At 55.6% G+C, this 18,939-nt stretch overlaps 4 protein-coding genes across 4 annotated transcripts; 3 read left to right on the top strand and 1 right to left on the bottom strand.

The window, feature by feature from the left end:
• Positions 1 to 5,818: 5,818 nt before the first annotated feature.
• E0L32_011513 (uncharacterized protein) lies at positions 5,819 to 7,087 on the top strand (the record flags this gene model as incomplete). Its single annotated transcript, XM_031134251.1, has 1 exon — positions 5,819 to 7,087. The coding sequence occupies one exon, from the start codon at positions 5,819 to 5,821 to the stop codon at positions 7,085 to 7,087; it is 1,269 nt and encodes a 422-aa protein (XP_031000545.1).
• A 4,222-nt stretch (positions 7,088 to 11,309) lies between these two features.
• On the top strand, positions 11,310 to 12,727 carry E0L32_011512 (uncharacterized protein; the record flags this gene model as incomplete). The annotated part of the gene is made up of 5 exons (XM_031134250.1): positions 11,310 to 11,512; positions 11,577 to 11,628; positions 11,710 to 11,771; positions 11,823 to 12,135; positions 12,251 to 12,727. The coding sequence occupies 5 exons, from the start codon at positions 11,310 to 11,312 to the stop codon at positions 12,725 to 12,727; spliced, it is 1,107 nt and encodes a 368-aa protein (XP_031000544.1).
• Positions 12,728 to 13,053: 326 nt separating this feature from the next.
• On the bottom strand, positions 13,054 to 14,583 carry E0L32_011511 (uncharacterized protein; the record flags this gene model as incomplete). Its single annotated transcript, XM_031134249.1, has 2 exons — positions 13,054 to 13,596; positions 13,693 to 14,583. The coding sequence occupies 2 exons, from the start codon at positions 14,581 to 14,583 to the stop codon at positions 13,054 to 13,056; spliced, it is 1,434 nt and encodes a 477-aa protein (XP_031000543.1).
• Positions 14,584 to 16,508: 1,925 nt separating this feature from the next.
• Positions 16,509 to 17,852, top strand: E0L32_011510 (uncharacterized protein; the record flags this gene model as incomplete). Its single annotated transcript, XM_031134247.1, has 4 exons — positions 16,509 to 16,768; positions 16,838 to 17,259; positions 17,338 to 17,411; positions 17,463 to 17,852. 4 exons carry the CDS (start codon positions 16,509 to 16,511, stop codon positions 17,850 to 17,852), a joined length of 1,146 nt encoding a protein of 381 aa, XP_031000542.1.
• Between the last annotated feature and the right edge of the window lie 1,087 nt (positions 17,853 to 18,939).

The raw sequence follows: 18,939 nt of genomic DNA, 5'->3' as shown, positions 1-18,939 counted from the left end.
TGTGTATAAGAGACAGGGTCTGGTCTGGTCTGCTCCATTCCAGTCGACGCTGCCTTTATGCTTGTCCTCTCCTCACCTGCGCCCCCCCCCCCCCAATGAACTGATCAAGCGTCAGGTACTCAGCACCAACTAACTAAAATTACCAATGCATCTTAGCGGCGATCAGGGCCTTAAAGTGCTTGCAGATGGCGCCTGAACCGGCGAGATCTCCAGCTGATCGCCTCGAAACCGGGCGACCAGAGCGGGCGCCCGTCGAGATAAGGCCCGGCGCGGAGCTGCAAGAGATCACTCCTTGTAACTGGACATGCCTCTGGCCGTCCCTGGCATCGCCGAGCACGGCCCTATCCTGCAGGTGTCTTTGCATTGAGAATCAAAGGACCAAATAGGTTCTTCCCATCATGCATTTCTCGCATTCGCGGGAAGAGCAAGGGCCTCCCTCCCCATCTCTCTATTCGCGACACCTGGAAGACAAAAAAGACTCAACTTTGGGGAAAAGGGCCTCTCCCTCCTCCTCCCTTGCAGCACGCATGGTACGAAGAAAAAAGAGGGGCGCGCCGCCATAGTTCCACTTCTTAGTTGCCGTCGAGGGCGCCCTGGACGGGGACGCTTGTTCCCAAAAAGTGGCCGCCGGTGCGGGCGACGGGGCTTTCCTGAGCCGCATCCACACACATCCAGGAGTTAGTTTACAGGACGCTATCACGCTATCGGCGCACTCGCAGGTGAACCATTGGAAGCTGGGTCATGGTACGAGGGCGCCGGCCATAGTGGGTTGGAGCGGGTGGGTGGTGTTTGCATGGCATTGAACAACCATCTTTTCATTGTGCCTTTATCTGTTTACCCCTGACCAAAGCCTATGTGGGTGTGACGGGAATGCGTAGCCATTAGGTAGCTTGGGCCGACCTAGTCGGCCGGACCTGCGTCTTGAAGCAAGGGGAAGCGGGAATACTGGCGACGCTTGCAAGCTCGCTCTAGGCATGAATGTGCCAGCATCATCCGGCGAGGTCGGCCGGCTCGTGAGGGGGGAGGGGGGCGCAGGTGAGGAGAGGACAAGCATAAAGGCAGCGTCGACTGGAATGGAGCAGACCAGACCAGACCAGTCTTGAGTCGCCAAGATATCGCCACTTTGTTTCGTGGTGGGTTTGGGGTCTTGGGAGCATTACGCAGTGTGTTGAAGATACGAAGTTTGTAGGTAGAGTGTATTCGACTCCGCCATTCGAGGTTGCGTACACCGAGCCCACGCCATTACGCAGCATGTAACTTGTAACCTTTGCCTTTGCCATTTGTTTCGACCTCAGTGAACCACAGACATACCCGCTAAAATCTCCAGGGGCCCAGATACCCTATGAGCCTATCTCATGTTCTCCTGGCGATCTCGCATCTCGAAAACTGGAGATGGCAGGGTTGTTGGCATGCGTTTTTCTTGGTGTTTCGTTTCATCTGGTGGCAGCCGTGGTTGTCATTGGTGCCAAAAATGCAGGGGAAGGCGCACCGCCATTTTCCGCCCTCTTGATTGGCGCCGCAGATCCTGATTGGTTCTGGAGACTTTTCACATCCTCCCTGTGTGCCTCTTTGCTGGCACGAAGATGCAATAGAGCTTGCCAATGTACATGGCGGTGGACAAAAGTCTACAAGTATCATCACTTGATGTTTCCTTGGAAAAAGTCTGCCGATCATGGACCCAGGATATATGGTGATCTGTTCCTGCTCATCACATTCCATATTGCCGAAAACGTCAAGAAGACGACGCGCGGAGAGTGCACATCGTGATATCGCTATTGCTGCTGCCAAAGTTGGACCGTTGGTGATGTAACATGGCGAGGTGCAGAGCCATTCGTGCCAGGGCCGCCTCCCTGCTGTACGAGCCACAGCGAAGCACGACAAACGCTCTGTCCTACGCCATCGGTTTTGGCCTTCGCGTTGTCACAACGTTCATCAAAAACCAAAGATGTGTATAGTACAGCCTGGGTCGTTGGTGCTGTGGCCTCTCTAGCCAGCCCGCGTTTACCTGTGACTTGCTTGGCCACTCGTCTTTGTTTGTTTGTTTGTTGTCGTTCATCAAGCCCAATAACGAGGCCTCTAAACCACATCAGCCTGCCTGCCGGCCCGTGAGATGATTTGTCCAACAGCGGCATATGTTGATGCGTTGGAAAAGAAAAACACAAGCCAGGGACAAGCGATGACTCTTCCGAACCAAAGGAGCAGAACCTGCATGTCATCCATCATCAAACAAATGCTCCGGGCACGGCACCCTGTCGCCAGAAGCCCAGCCCCGCCTGCGAAACGGAGGATCGGTGCTCGCGCCCCACTGGCTGGCTGGCGGTGTGTCGTCTGTCGCCGCTCATCCCCCCCGCTCTGCATGCCTTGGCGGCCACCCTGTGCGGCGGGAGAGGCAAAGACAGGCACCCATCGCTTGTTTCATGTGTCGACCGCTCCCAGCCAGTCTCGCCAATGGCAGCTCGTTGCGCTTGACAGACTTGCGGAACAAGGCCTTTGATTCCTCCCACCCATTCATTCAATCAAGGAGCTTATGCGTACCCTGCTTCTTGCCTCTTGCTGTAGGAGCATGGGTGTACGGCCGGCTCTGGGCCAGTCAAATCGTCTCCCAAGCACTCTTCTGGCGGGCAGGCCAAGGGGGTGGAGTTCCAAGCTGGCAAGGCCCGGATAGCTCTATTTTCCTCGAACCTATGGACTCTCTGGCTCCTGGTTTCGTCTGACGAATTGCGTGCGGCGGCCAATGGTCAGGCCCATCGACTGGGAGAAGGGTCGCTGGTGAGGGATGCTCACCCCAGTGGGCCGGCCAATAGGTTGGCGATATGCGATGTGCAAGAGAAGAGCGTTAGTCCCAGGAGAAGGAGAGGTCGACATTGAATGGTACCCAAGTGGCACCGTAAGCTAGCCTCCTGCGAAAAGCAAATTGGACAATTGCTGTTCTGGGAAGCCATGTGCGTAAAACCTGCGAGACTAGATGCTCTCCTGCGCTCGATCTAGATAATGGACTCATCTCCTCGCCATCCCTTCCCATGATTTCCTAGGAATGAGATTGGAATAGCACGCTAACAGCCTTTCCTGATTCTGCACACCCTTTGCCTCCGCCGGCGTGCGTGCTTGCTTTTTCTATCGTGGGTGTTGATCCTCCGCGTTTTCTCTTTGGGCCAGAGCTTAGGTATTCTTTGCCAGCCCGCACCGCACGCTTAATCCATCCCTTTGGACAGCCGGACTGCTCTCTCTATCCCATACCGACCCGGCCGCCCCCACGAGTATTCCGACCTCGTAACGACTTGAACGAACCACTTCGGAGGCTCGCCCGAGCGGTATCTCCATCTTTTTCGCAGCTCTCCCTCCTCTCCCTCTGGCTAGGTAGTGCAGGAGAAAGTGCCCGCTGGCATTTACTGTCCCCTGGGTATTGAGCGGCGACATTACTTGCGCACCTCCTTTTTAATTACACTTGCCTCCCTCTATTGCGGCCACGCTGCGCGCTATCTTCAGCAAACCCAGCTCCGGGCCCCAGCTCAGACAGCCCTGTTGCTACGACTCCCTTTACACAAGGAGAGGCGAAATATCGACGCTGCAATTCCAATTGCATCCACAACGCCCGAGGCACTCCGTCTGACGGGTGCAATTTCTCCAAGGCTCTACCGCAGGCGGAACCCTTTGACCACACAGACACATACAACACGATCTCTCAACTTGTTGGCTTTGTTTAAAGCGGCCTCTTCTGCACTCGAGGCTTTGCTGGTCTAATTCCTCCCCTCTCTCTTCATCCCCAGCAAGCAAACAAGCAGAAAGCGTGCGCTCGCTCTTGAAGAAAAGGTTACCCACCCAAGGCATCCTCTCTCCCAAGGCACAGCTTCAGCTCAGCTTACTCGGCCACCCCGCACCGCCTCAAACCCAAAGACCAATTCAACACACGCAACACAGCTGTTGTTGTCTTTCTTGCGTGTACGAATACGTCGTCCTCTCGTTTGGCCCATTCTGCCCACTCACTCGCACCAAAGTGCACGATTACGCCATTCTCCTAGGCTCACTCTGCTTGAACCCCCCCGGACTCAGGCTATTTTCCCGCCCTTGCATCTTGTTATTCGCTGCCGGCTTACACACGCACGCGCGGGCCTCCGACCAGGCCGACCCAAGCTGCGACACTCTCCTCGCAGCGCCATTCGCTCCCTTTTAATCACACCTAGACACACTCTAGGAGTTCAAGGCATTGTTCTGGCGTCCCGCTGGATCGGACCCCTCAATCACGTCCCGTCCTACGGCACACAAGTCACTCACTCACACACACACACACCCACACACATCCTTTTACGCAGCGCACGGGGCATATTTCCTTGCTACTTGCAGCTGTGCAGAGAGAAAAGGAGCTATTTCCAAGATTAGCAGCAAATAGGACGGCAGCACCTGTGTCCTGACTCGCCTGTTAGTCGGCCTTCGCCTTTCTTGACACCACCTACGCTACCCCAGACCAGACCCCCGGCACCGACCGATCAGGTACTATTCGGATTTCTATCTGTCCAGTCCACACACCGCACACTCAAAATCAAATACCGTGGGGCCTCGGCCATTTGTGCGTCAATAGCTTTTTTTGTCCAGTCTATTGTCACCGACCAGCAATCACCGGTCCCACCCGTTGCATCACTCTGCCCAGGGTCTGCATTTGTCCTTGCAAATCCCTTGTTCACAGGGACCGTCGAAACGAAACTGAACGAAGGAGAGATCTTCCCATCAACCACAAGATCTCCGGGCCATCCAAAAAAATCCATCACCCTCCCGTTTCTCCCGCATATTTTGTCCTGCATTAACCACATATTTGACGATTCCACATTCCTGCGAAATCCGTCCGTCCCTTCGCAGCAGCAGCCCACCCACAGTTGACCAGCCAGCCAGCCAGCCAGCCAGCCAGCCAACAAGTGGACCCCCCGCCTGCCCGCTCCAGGCCTGTGCCCGCTACGCCGCCCCCGATCGACCAGGTCTCGCCTCCTGCAAGCTGGCATCCAGCCCACGCCAAAATCGTCGATCAGTGAGACCCCTGGCCGCCTGGCGCTCCCTTTGAACGCCCTAGCATCATCCTTAGCAGCGACCCACCCGCCGCCACTAAACCCGACTCAACCTCTGCTTGGCACGCTGCGACCCCCCCTGGAACTCAGCCTCGTGGTACTTGCACGTCACCCAACCTACCACCGGACCCCCCTCCAATCCATCTGACACCCATAACCCCCCCAGGAGGTACTTGCGGTACCTGAGGTACATTGTTCACTCACCTCCACCCTCACTTGACAACCAACCTTTTCTTACGGATACTTACATCTACTGCCGCCCTCCCGCCGCACCACCACCTCCACGACGTCCAGTCTTTCTTAATTCCTTCACCTGCCTTCCTCACGCACTGACAGTCGTCAGTCACACTCTCGTTGTCGTGCGTGTTTTGGTTTGCAGCCTCTTTCTTTCTTTCTTCCTTCATTCTCTCTCACGAGCAAGACAATAAAGGGAACAGCAGGGCCGCTGCCACTTGTTTCCCCCCACCCGCCCATTGTCACCTCCCTCTACGGAAACGACAGGGGTCCACCTCGTATAAGAAGAAGAAAGCGAGTCCAGACCGCAACTGCATATCCACGGAAAGCGACGACGCTGCCACCACTCTTTTTTCAGAAAGCATCTCAGTTTCTTTTGACGAGCGATTCTGTTTTTCGACGACTGGCCTTTGCTTTTTGGGAATTTCGACTTTTTTTTTTTCCGTTTGGGAAGGGAAACCGATCTCGACTTCGCTGAACCGAAACCGATTCCTCCTCCACTTACACACACACCTCACACCTCACACATAATGGACTGCCCATACCAAACACTCAGCTTAGCTGAGCTCAACGCAGCGGCGCTCGACCACTTCGTCTACACGCCGGTCAGCCGGCCGATGATCCAGTACCTCGCCAGCGCCGCCTGCAACGTCATCCAGTGCGATCCCACCATGATGCCGCCCCCGCCCGCCGCCGAGAGCCGGCCAGCACACCTCCCCCACACCCCGCCGCGGACGCCCTCCCCGCAGGCAGTCAAGTGCACCGACGGCGGCCTGCCGAGCCTCGAGGAGTTCATCACGCAGCTCGTCGTCTCGAGCAACGTCCAGGTGCCCACGCTCATGAGCACGCTCGTCTACCTGCGCCGCCTCAAGTCGCGCCTGCAGCCCATGGCCAAGGGCCTGCGCTGCACCACGCACCGCATCTTCCTCGCCTCGCTCATCCTGGCCGCCAAGTACCTCAACGACAGCTCGCCCAAGAACAAGCACTGGGCCAACTACAGCGTCATCACGACGGCCGAGTTCAACTTTGGCTTCAGCCGCACCGAGGTCAACCTCATGGAGAAGCAGCTGCTCTTCCTGCTCGACTGGGACCTGCGCATCACCGAGGACCACCTCTACCGCGAGCTCGACGCCTTCCTCGAGCCCATCCGCCGCGACATCGCCTCCCGCCACGCCCGCCGCCAGCGCAGGAAGCACGAGGAGATGATCCGCAAGCAGCAGGAGCAGGAGGCCTGGCTCGCCGCCACCGCCCAGCAGCAGCAGCAGCAGCAGACGACGACGACGATGACGACAACGCAGCAACTCGCCTACATCACCCCGCCCATGGCGCAGGTCCGCTCCCGCCACGCCACGCCGGGCCTCGAGGAGACGCCCGGGCTCACCTACAGCTCCAGCGCCGGCTCCTCGAGCTCCTACGCCTCGTCGGTGTCCTCTGGCTCCGTGCACTCGCGCTCGACGACGCCGCTGTCCAACGCCGGCTCCGCCGTCTCGTCCTCCGCCCTGTCCTACAACCAGCACGCCTCGGGCAACGACCCTTATATCTTCAACGCCGACGCCGACCTGTACGGCTCGCCGGTCGAGGTCGTCCTCGAGGCCCCCTTGCCGCCGGCGCCGTCGACCAAGAGGCCCTCGGACTACTACGCCACCGCGGGTCCCCGCAAGCAGCACCAGCACCAGATGCTGCCCTACGAGATCAGCGCCGACGACCTGCGCGACTACCAGGACGGCAGCGGCCGGGTCAAGCGCATGCGGGGCGTCTTTGGCCGCGTCTTTGGCGGCTCGGGAGTCGCCGTGCGATAGAGGCGAGAGCATACGATCACTTGTTTCAACTACAACTCATGATTCCCGACTACTACAGCAAACCATGCAACGAGGAACAAAAAGCGACGGCGTTGACTTTTTTTCTCACTTTTTTCTCTCACGGATTGATTTCACTGCATTGGTTGGCATGGCTTTGTTACTCTTTTCTATCGCGAGTTGGGAAGAGGAGGATCATCGGATCGGGTTCTCGAAACCCGCGTTGCGTTTGTTTGATGCATTTACACCATATTCCCTTTCTCTACTTTCTTTTACACTACGGAACGGGCGTCGGCGAGGGGATTCCTCCCATCAACGGATGGATCCGGATCCCCCTCCGAGCTCCGATACTACTTTTTAATCTTGTAGCCTCTGACGACGGGATAGTTTCGGCCAGAGTGCTACCTTTTTCATCATTGGGCGGACTGGAATGGGCGGGAAGGTGGAGTCTTTTTTTGTGAGATCATTTCCAAGGGGGCGGCGGATTGGGTCGGTGTCGACCCGGTGAACGGAAGGGATGGAATTGAATCGGGGAAATTAGGTAGAATACCAACCAAGGCATATTTTAGCATTACGGGGACACACCCAAGGGCATTTGCATCGAAACGGGGCAAATGACAAGAGAGATAAAGAAGATAACCTACCTGAATAAAGGATGTCCAAGAAGGCCCCGTACCCGGCGTCGGGATCTGGAACTTTTTTTTCATACAAACCTTGGCCGTTCCCACTACCTACCTAATGCGGAAATTGTGAAAGTGACAAGGTACTTGACTTGAGGCGATTGTGGAATTTGAATAAGTGGTGATGTGCGGTAGGTAGATTGACCCAGGGGCACGAGTTGCTTCCCAGCTTGAGTTCCTCCTCGGCCTCGGATGCATCGTACCCCGTTCATGATCTGAATTTGCCATTCAACTCTCGAACCTTGGGGAGAAGTTGATACCTTGTGAGAAAACTCACTCATCAGCCGGTGATCAGGCGATCTATTCCTTGTTTCTTGGTTTCACAAACGTGCGATCAATTGAGTATCTCCGTCTTACCTTACCGCGCCGCATCGTTACGCCACCTCCGCTTTTGCGGCGGCGGCGGCGGTGACGGCGGCGACGGCGAAGATGGGTTGCTGGTTCGGACGACCCCCCCCCCCGCTGAAAATAGAATTCCACGTCTCTTTTCTGTCTACACTACCTACGTCTCGCGCCACTTGGATTCGATGCCCATCACCCGCTGGATAAGTATCCTAGGTACCTATCTAGATGGTAGCCAAGGTGGGATGCGATGGATTGATTGGATTTGCCCTTTTTTTCCCGCCAATGCCAGCCACGTTGCCCGGGTACGCCAGTGCCAAATTCCCCGACCACCCGCCGGTTGGGCGGCGCCGCTCAGCGGGACTGATCTGGAACACTGGGATTCCTCGGCAGCATTACTGACGCAGAATGGGCTTTTCTGGCTTCTCCACTCTGGAAAGAGTGATTGATTAAGGTGTGCAGGGCTCGTCATATTCCCTTATCTCTGTCCTACCTATGTTTGCAACCTACGGAGTAGGTTCTGGACACGTCGCAATGTGGAATATCTACGCTCTGTAGATCGTCCTCACGATCTACAGACAAAATGTGCATTATGTCATCGGCTGGTGAGAGCTCAGGATTTCGGGGTCCAAGACCCGCTGGAGGAGGTGTCATCCTGGCAGCGCAGCATCCATCTCTATTCGTGGGGTTGGGACTGCCGCAGGGCTGTGGAGACCAAACCACCTAGGATGGTCCGGGAATACCCCTGGACCTGGGAAGGGCGATTTAAAATAGGAAGATCTACAAGCATCCCGCGACTTCGAAAGGTGACCCCCGGTAACCTCAATTGGGGAAGGGCCAGGTAGGTAGGCAAAAAGGATACCTCCAGTTGGGAAGAAATACCAAGAGAAACCTCGTCTGCTGCTTTCTGTCTTCTTTCGGTGCTCTCGCTCGCATGGGATGATACTAGCGAGAGAAGGAAACTCTTCAGGAGCCAAAAGAACGGGCTCCCGGTGCTCCCGCCGAACCTCCCCAAAATGGGGACACGCTGTCAAGTGATTCGCCGGTATACGTCATGAGAGAAATCCATCCTCATCCCTGTACTTCTTCCTTTCAATGAAGAGATGAATTTACCTTCTGACATGGTCCTCTCTGCAAGGAATAATGCATCTGCCTTGCACTTTGGCCCCTCTCGCATTCAGACCTCAGCCCGGAAAGAGGCAAACAAAAGTCGAGGCGATGACGTTGGCAGCCGCGTCGTCTGCCAGGTTTGCGCCCGCGGCGTGGCGGCGGGGGGGGGGGGGGGGGGTCGAAGTGATGGAGGCTTAGCTAAGGCCAAGAAAGACGAAGTTTTCTTACCGCAAGGATGCCCGGCGCAGCCAGACAGACAGACAGACACAAAAAACCGGCAATCTTGTGCTGCCTGGACGCAAAGAACGCAAGTCCCGGAAGTCCGCTCGCTCGGGTCTCTGCTTCGCGAGTCCGATGATGGTTTGGGGAACACGAGGGAAGGAATTGTCATGAGATCGGAGTCAGCGAAAAGCATCTCGAATCATGCGCGCCCACCCACCGACTGACCCGACAAGGAAGTCCAGACCGTCTCCAAGTGGGAGCGGGTAAATGTGGCGCTGTGGCTGGCGGCAAGCCCAGGGTGGCGGGTGCAGTCACGTGCATTCTTGGCAGTATTGTGGCTGGAGTTCCTCTGTGGCGTCTTTCACTCCTGTGGCTTGACTGTGCCGTCTGCCTATTCTCACCACGCGTGCATCCAGTCCTCCCGCCTTTCCCCGGATCTTCGATCCCCGATTGGATGGTTGAGATCGACCTCAATATCGTTCGCTCTCCATGTGGAACACACGTTTTGCAGCATCTTTACATGTTCAGCTTGACACGTGGGATGCTTGAAGGCGGGATCAGCAGTCCCCGTGCGGCGTTTTCTCTCCCTCATGGCTTCACGTCCGCGTCCGCTAATGTCGTCCTCCATTTGGGATAGTCAAGCCCGTCTAGTCCTCTTGGGAGGTGGAAGGGCTGATGAGGCTCAGTCCTGGACCAAGATAGGTAAGCGTCGAGTCTGCCTGACATGTTGCACGACCTGTGGTTGTGTCACGCATGTCAAAGTTGAACGGACGGTGCTAATAAGCTGGCAAAGCCATGAGCCAGAATGCTTGGCTTGTTGTCCAAGCCCAACCCACAGCTCGAGGCGAGAGCATCAAGATCACGTCTCTCTCTCAATAGCCACAAGTTTGATGGTCCTTTTGAGAATCTAAGCTCTTCTCTTATGGCCTCCCGCTAGGCGATCTTCCCCGCCGAGGGCCATCAAACCGAGGGTTTCGGTCGTCCTAACCCGGATCATGACTTGGAGCGATAGGGCTGTGCCACTGCCAAGGTTCTCCTCCATCAATGTGTGTGTCTATTTGTTTCCCAACACGACAGTGATCAACAACAGTCTCCCCGCCCTGCCTTGCCCTGCCCAAAGTCGGGTAAACGAGCGCCGATCCCTTCCAATTCGCGGCAAACCCGAGGCAACGATTCCCCAGAAAACAAGCACCAGCTGAAAAGACAGACAGGGATCTTGGATAAGCTTGTCTGCCGTTTGCACCAATCGCACCGCACCCAACTGCATGCTGTCTCCAGCCGCACCCACGCTAGAGGGATTAGCTTACCTGCTGGGCTGTAAGAATCACAGAAAGACACACCGAGATGTGCAGTTCTGGGAGCGTTTGAACGTTGAACGGTCCCAGCAACGCCACAGACGGACCGTCCAGGGCTGACTGGTAATAGGGCCTGGTGTTGATTGGGTTCGAGTTCTAAGGTCGGCATGTTGACAGCTGGGCATCCCGCAGCCCATCACGGTTGCTGGCGGGCAGCAAAGCCGGGACCGAGTTGCACCGACGGGCCATAAGCAATCATCGATCCCCTGTACAGTCACTCTTTTCGTGGACTAGGGCTGCCAGCTGGTCCAAAGCACCCGGCCTGCGGTGTCCCTGCAATTTACCAGATCTGCACTTGCTTTCCATACTTGTGATAACCTAAAGAAAGGTGTGGATACCCAATGCGTTGAATCAGAGACCCAGTCCTGCAGATCTACAGGTAGGTCCTCAAGCCGGCTTGCGGCTACAAAAGGGGAGTATGAGGCTGTCCGCTCAGCTCGCGAGCTATGGGTGCTCTGCCTTTATCTCTGCTCCTGCTTTTGCCCTCCGCAATTCTGTTAGAACATTGGCGCAAACATGATCACCACAACTGCCCTCCTCAACGTCGCGTTGCTGGCGCAAGCCGCGCTCGCCCAGAACGCGATCAAGCTCCAGCATCTCGGATACACACCCGCCCCCATGCCCGGCCTCAACCTGTTAGCTGCCAGCGCTGGCTGCAAGCCCGGCTACGAGGTCTGCCGCACCGGCTGTATGCCCGTGGGGAGTGTCTGCTGCGCGGTGTACGTATCTTGCTCTCGGGCTACTTTATCGGAGGACATCTCCGGGCTGACATCTTAATTATAGAGGCGGCTTCTGCAACCAAGGCGAGGTCTGCCAAGGCACACTTTGCTGTCCAGTACGTCCAATGCCCAACTCCAACCCCAAGTTACTTGCTTCCCCGGGTATGATGACAAGACTAAACGTTCCATGACAATAGGAGGGCAAGACATGCACCGGCACGGGCAAGTGCGGCGTCGGCGAGGTCAAGTGCGGCCAAGGGTAAGTACACGGACAATCGTGGCAAAAACGGCTCTTTATTTTCTGTCGTAGCGGAACAGCCAAAGCTGACACACGTCTGTGTCATCACCTCAGATGCGTCTCGACCCTCAAGGTCTGCTGCCCCAACGCCAACGGCGGCTGGGGCGGCTTCTGCGACCCCGGCCAGACCTGCCGGTCCGACAACACCTGCGGCGGGGCTGGTAGCGGCAGCGGAGGCGGTGGTTCCTCGGGCGGAGGAGGCGGTTCCGGAGGCGGCGGCGGCTCCAGCGGAGGCACTTGCAGCTCGGCGCAGCTAGTCTGTGACAACAAGTGCATCCCTATAGGCGGTACGTGCTGCCACGACGGGACTGGTAGTTACTGCAGAGTAAGTCTCTCTACCTTGACCCCTTACCGTTCCGAGACCCCGAACGGAAAAAACGGGAGGTATAGTCGTCGCCCAGGAGCTAACCCGTGGCCCGTTTTTCTTTTTTTGAAATCAGATCGGCACCTACTGCGACCAGTTCGGCGGCTGCTGCCAGAACGGCAAGAAGTGCTACAAGGGCGACTGGGACACCACCAGCGTTGGCGGCGGCGGCGGAGGTAGCGGTGGCGGAGGTAGCGGCAGCGGTCCCACCACCTCGCTCGTCCCGGCCCCGGGCACGACGCCGCCCCTCTCGATGCCCAGTTCCGCTTCGACCGCGGCCGGCAGCGGCGCTGGCGGTAGCGACAGTGGCTCCGCTGGTGGAGACGACACGCCCAGCTCCTCCAGCTCGAGCTCGAGCTCGAGCTCGACGACCACGACCAGCGCTCGTGCCAGCAGCACGCCGACCACGACGCGGCCTGCGATTACTGCTGGCGGCGGCGGCGGCGGTGGGTCGACCAGTGCGGCCCGGGCCGTCGCACCGTTCTCGTGGGTGGTCAGTGTCGCTGGTGGTGCTGTTGTGGCGGTGCTTGCTTCCTTGCCTTTCTCTGCGTGATTGATCCCTTCCGGGGGCAACGTTGCGATTATTGTGAAAATTGTTCTTTGATAAGTTGTGCGAGACTGTCTGCTCCATACGAGTGGTGCGACGCGGAAGTGCTGGATATATCCCACCGGTAATGCAGTAATACGACTAATCTGTCATCAATGCATCAAATGCCAAGTGTAACACAAAACCCTGTCACATGAGACGTCGAGATGTCATTTCAGATTCTCTTGTCTCGTCTCACTTGCTATCGATCTACCTTGCAATGACTCTTTATCAAAACGTGGTATCCACCTAAACATATTCTCTCTCCGAACCAGATAGAGCTGGTCCCTGATCTACTCCAGCGCCAGCTCGATCAGGCTCATCAGTGCGCCAGGGATCGAGATCATGTTCTTGATCTTCAGCCTGGGGTCCGCCTTGGCCACCACGCGCGCGTAGATATCCGGCGTCCGCTCCTGCGCGTTGAACATCATCATCATCTGCATGTCGGCCATGGCCATGCCCTTCTGCGCCACCTTGGGCAGGTGGCCGGCCTCCTCGAGCGGCGGGATCAGGCTGTCGCACAGCAGGATGCGCGCGCCGGGCTTCTTGAGCGCCGGGACGAGGCCCTGCAGGATCTTGACGGCGTACTTCTCGGGCCAGTCGTGCAGGACGTGCTTGAGGAAGTAGAGGTCGGCCTCCTTGCCGCCGGGCAGCGCCGGCTGCGGCTTGAAGAAGTCGTGCGCCTGCCAGGCGAAGCGCGGGGCCACGTCGGAGGCCGCGCCGGCCATGAACTTCTTGAAGTCGGGCTCGAGGCGCGGGAGGTCCTGGACGACGAAGTCGAGGCTGGGGTGCTTGCGCGCGACGGGGACCATGATGTGGCCGTCGGAGCCGCCGACCTGGAAGGATGGACAAAAATGGGTTCAGCATGCACTCGTCAAGAGGGGGGGGGGGGGGGGAGATCAGAGGGAGAGAAGACAAGTCAAGAAACATACATCAACGACCGTGGCGTTGCCCAGACCGGCCCAGTCAAAGCTGTCGATGACGACGTCGATCGAGACCATGGCGCTCATGCCGGTGACCTGCATCGCCTCGGCGAAGCGCTTGACGCGCCAGGGCTCGTCCTCGGCCGCCTTCCAGAAGTCGGTGCGCGAGCCGTCCTTGCGCCGCGGCATGATCATCGAGAAGCCGCCCTCGTCGATCTCCTGGCTGACCTCGGGCTTGCCGACCGTGAACTCGCGCAGCGCCCGGACGAAGCCCAGCCCCGCGGTGCGGCACTCGTCGCCGTTGTGCCCGATCCAGCTCTTGAGCATGGGGTTGCGCGCGACGTAGGCCGAGAAGGGCGTGTGCGCGACGCGGTCCGGCCCGTCGGGCGCGAAGACGCGCATCGTGAAGGAGTAGCGCAGCAGGCGGCGCACGAGCTCCTCGGGCAGCCGCGTCGCCTCGGCGATCTCGGCGTAGCTCGCGCCGCCCTCGACGGGGACGATGCCGAAGAAGTCGAACTCGTTAAGGACGTTGAGGTTGATGACGTCATGTTGGGCCTTTTGGAAGTGTTTCGTTGTGTTAGTTTCTTTTACTCGCTCGCTGGGCGGAGAATGAAGTGCTATGATGCTATGAGGTGCCTGGGAGGGAGGGCCATTTGACCGGCTTACAAATAGAGGGACCTCCATAAAGGCAAAGTCGGCGGGGCCGGTCGTCAGGTAGAGCAGGTCTCTGATCTTGTCGAGGAGCTGGAACCTGGACATCTGGATTGCGGGGTCGTGCGGGTATCTCTCCGGTCCGTCCACGGCGAAGGACGGCTCCGGGTGGTTGCCGGCCTTGAGCTGCGACCCCAGAGCTTCGCAGAGCTTCGCCACTTCGGCGCCGAGTTCTTGGAGAGAAGCCATGACTGCCAGATACAACTACAAGAGGCAATGGGAAAGATGAGGTAAGATAAGACGAGGCGAGAAGCAGCTTGGCACTGGAGCTGGGGATGGGATGGTCTATGATATCTAAAGTTCAAGTAGTGCCAAGGAGGTGCTGCTAGTGCCGATATATGTATACCAGTTGTCCAACCTTCAGGTGAGAGTCTTCATGATCTAAGCGGTGCTCGGAATTCGGTGTCGGAATCGATCGACACACAATTGCAAGGTTGGGTCTGGTGTACGAACCCCCAACCTTTCGAAACCCATGTCACGCCACGAACAACGCATCTGGGCATGATTGGACAGTTCGTACTGGCTGACATAGCTTAACAACATGCTTACCTAGCATGACGGTAGCCAGGTTCCAGGGACTCTAAATATCCCTGGTCTGGCTCTTAGCACTCGCTAGCCGAGGCTCCGGCGGCGGTGTCGTTCGACTAGCTGCCCTAAACCTAGCAAGCTTGAGACCTGTCAGCTTTTAGAACCCCCGCGAGCAAGCAAGTCTGACGTGTGATGCGACATGCATGCATCCATTGTCACGGTGACAAATATGATTTTAAGCCAGCTGGGGTCATGACTGCATAAAGTTGGCCAAGGCTGCAGATGGTCCATGGGGGTGCATTCTGTTGTCACATCGTATCTCTGCCAATCCCTTCCTTTACGTCATTCAGCCGGTTGCAATAGGTTCCGAGTGGTTGGTTCTTGGCAGATTGGCAGGTTGCCCAACGGCTAGCTGCCGGGCTGCCCAATGGCGGAGACCCATTTTGTCCCCTAAACAGCTACAATGATACCTTTAACTTCCTAATAGAGCTCATGCATAAACTGGGGTGACCCCAGAGCGCGCACCAATCATCTTCAACAGTCTCTGGCGCAAAGGTTTTTCAACTTTGACACTGCAAGGGACACAAACTCTGTCGTGGCTATGAGAAGTGGCTGTTTCCACTTTATCGAAGACTGCCGCTTTGTCTCCTGAACAGTGTTGCTTCCCTAGGATAATGTTTGAGGCTTCACATCTCAAAACAACAATGGCCACACTATTGCCATTGCATTAGTGTGGGGAAACCTCCCAAATGTATTTGTTTTATGACAAAGGCATGGTAAAGAAGCCGCTTTGTTGCTACGTTTGTTGTTTTCACCACTAATAGACAAAGACTTGGGAGATTGTTCTAAGGAGAAACTTTGAGGGCTTTGCCTACAGCCTTGTTGTTTGGCCATCCAGCTTTGGAACAAAGAGCCACAGAACCACAAACACAATCACGGTGGGCTATAGTGACATACAACGTTTGAAGAAATGTTGTATTATTAAAGCGCTGCTATCCTTGATTCTCTTGATTTCAATCAACCTCTTCAAGACCATTCCAAAAACAACAGTCGTCATCCTTAAGAGAAAGAGTGAATGGGCAAGCATATCTCTTTACTGAAACTCAGTATGCCTTTTCCGGTTTCAACTTCATGCAAGCCGTGAATGGGACTGTTGTTATATATATATGGGTATGTCTTTGCAATTACAACCTGTTTGAAACTTGATCAGTTTGATCTCACTCTTAGTCCCTTTCAAGCCAACCTCAACTGCACCACACCTCTTACAGTATTCATTCAGATGTCTTTCTATCACGGTCGGATTGGCTATGGGTTTGCAAAGTCACCAGCTGTGCCCTTTCACTGAAATTATCTTTTCACTTCATTCAAGATTGCCTTTCTATTTCCACGCGTCTCGTCCATATAAATAGCTCGATCTTCCTCCATATTTCTCTCCTCTGCCATCTTTTTTTATAACATCATACACTTTTCATCAGCTAAACAGCACGCCTTATCCACAGAAGCTTCCGATACAGCAACTCTCATCTCTTCAACAGATCATCACACACACTTTGACATTTTCTACAACAACCAACGCTTAGTTCAAGATGTCTGCTATTCAAACTCCCAGCTTCAGATTCCTCAACCTTCCCGCCGAGGCCCAGTCAGTAGTCATTGACAAGCTACGGAGGGTTGACGGAGGAGCCACGAGTGCTCTCATCAACCTATCCACAACCTGCAGGGTTGTGCGCAATACGGCCAGGAATGAGGGCCTATTCGAGGTGATCGGGGTCCGAGCAACGACGGACGGCCTTTCTCGGGAGCTGGCAGCCATGATGAGGGACCCTGAGCTTCTCAAAAACACAAGGTAAGCACCTGATGACTGTCTGGGTCTCTCAAGTCTTGACTACACTTACTGACACCTATGGTTCGACAGGGTCGTCAAATTCACTGTCCAGGGCGACGGCAACCGTCTCCAGGCGACTGTTGCCGATAACCCGATAAACAACCTCGCCTTTGAGATCCTTGCTGTTCTGGGTGCTTTGCGAAACGTATACTCGGTCAAGTTGAAGCTCCTGAACTGCAACGATGGCCTACTCCACGAGCTCAGGCAACTCTGCACAAAGGCCAACAGAGAGGAGTGGGCGCTTCATCTGGAAGACATCCAGGCATTGGATCTCCGAGCTTATCTGGAAGATGGCAGCCAGTCAAGAGCTTCGTACACTGCCATTATCGACGCGTTTCCAAAGCAGACGTTTGGAACATACACGCTTGAGGGCAGATTCACCTCAACGCGGCAAGTTGCAAACGCTAGAACTATCAAGAAGCACAGAACGATGCGCCTGATTCACGAGAAGAGTGCTTTCATCCCGAAGGACCTTGTCGGCAAGTTAGATGTACCTGTCTTGATTGGCCATTGCTAACTGAATCTAATAGAGCTGCATGGAAAGTGCCCCGACCTAGAGCATATCATGCTCCAAGGCCTGATCAACCCCCGGTTTAATTTCAGTGTAAGCTCCCTCAATCCCTGTCTTTGATACAGTTGACTAACAGGACGTCAGGACTTGATCAACGTGCTGCCTCGCTTTGACAACCTAGTCCGGCTGCACATGCCGCTGGAGATGAAGACCCTGGGAGCAGACGGGAGCTGGGAGGCTGCTGACAGTAGGATTGCCTTGCCCGACCACGCCCAAGAGTTCTTTGATGGGTTGCCCAATCTCCAGGAGGTGACCTTTGTCAGCATAAACGACAATGTGTCATTCGCATTCGCTCCCGGACCAGCCGGTCCTGGCCAGATGCCTCCTCTCATCCGTGTATATGAGAACGGTTGGCATTCCGACGTTGAGACTGGCAGCATCGGCCAGATGCTCGACCGGAGGGAGGTTCGAAATGAGGTCTGGGAGCAGGAGTGGGCTCTGGCGGTCCGCACACACAAGCAAGACAGCCAGTAAAGCACAAAGATCGAGACTAGCCTTGACCGGGCATAATGCCTTACAAGACGAGTGGACTTCTTTGACTACGACGTGTCTCGGCCTGGCTATCACCGGTACCGTACACGAGAAGCATGAGATGATCGTATGGCCTAAATACGTCCGACAGCTCGCGGCAGAGAGCAAGTTGCCCTCCCAGATACGGGGAGACATCGGTATCATGGTCATCTACGAGCTGATCCGGAGGTATTACAACCACCCTTTCAGTCGATAGATCAGCTCTTGGGACGGTTGACCAGAATTGGCCAGAGACGATTCGTGACCTGGCTGTCAGCGGATACCCTAATATGTTTCTCATATCTTCTAAATAATATATAGCGACATCTTGAATACAACTACCTTCTATCGCACATCCTCCTGCATGCATATCCTCAAGTTTCGTAAGGGCTTCCAAGGTATGAAGGGCCACCGGGAGGAGATCCTGGTCTGGAGAGAGATCGCGGTCGAGGCGCGTAGGCTCAGGAATGTCCCGGCCAGCGTGATTTAAGACTACTATTTCGCTCTAGGCTCCTACAGATATTTGTGGCGACGACAAAGCAGCCTTTTGCCGTGAAATATCTACACACTCTGCGAGAAAAAAATTCCAAAGGTCGAAGATTGGGGACGAACATTCAAGGATGCGCTTAAGTAGGGGGTAGATAAGTTACAATTGGGGACTAGAACTACTGCTCTATAGATGTGCGCAGCTTCAAGCTTACATCAAAGTGAACACATACCTGTTTTCTGGACTGTGGATCATACCATCTCCCAACCGGCCTTTGATTTAGCTGAGACCCAATGCACATTGCATATGTACATGCTTCTTAATGGGATTCTCTCATAAGATGATGATACCCAACTGACAGCTCTGGTCATGACAGGAGAGTTATATCACCTGAAGAGTTCGTCGTGAGACGAATTCCCAGGGAGTTTAAAATTCATGTATAAACATCTCAGGCTGGAAAACACTTCCTTCTTCTAGGCCATCAAGACTACTAAAAAAAGCTGGGCAGTTGCTAGAGATTGCTGCTGTATTCCCAGGTCGGATCTGTGCATTTTGTTGTATGGA

Source organism: Thyridium curvatum (assembly GCF_004353045.1).
Source record: "Thyridium curvatum strain D216 chromosome Unknown NODE_108_length_111781_cov_84.672649, whole genome shotgun sequence".
NCBI lineage: Eukaryota > Fungi > Ascomycota > Sordariomycetes > Thyridiales > Thyridiaceae > Thyridium > Thyridium curvatum.
The sequence above is the reverse complement of the archived record's forward strand: the minus strand, read 5'-3'. Positions and strand labels throughout refer to the sequence as shown.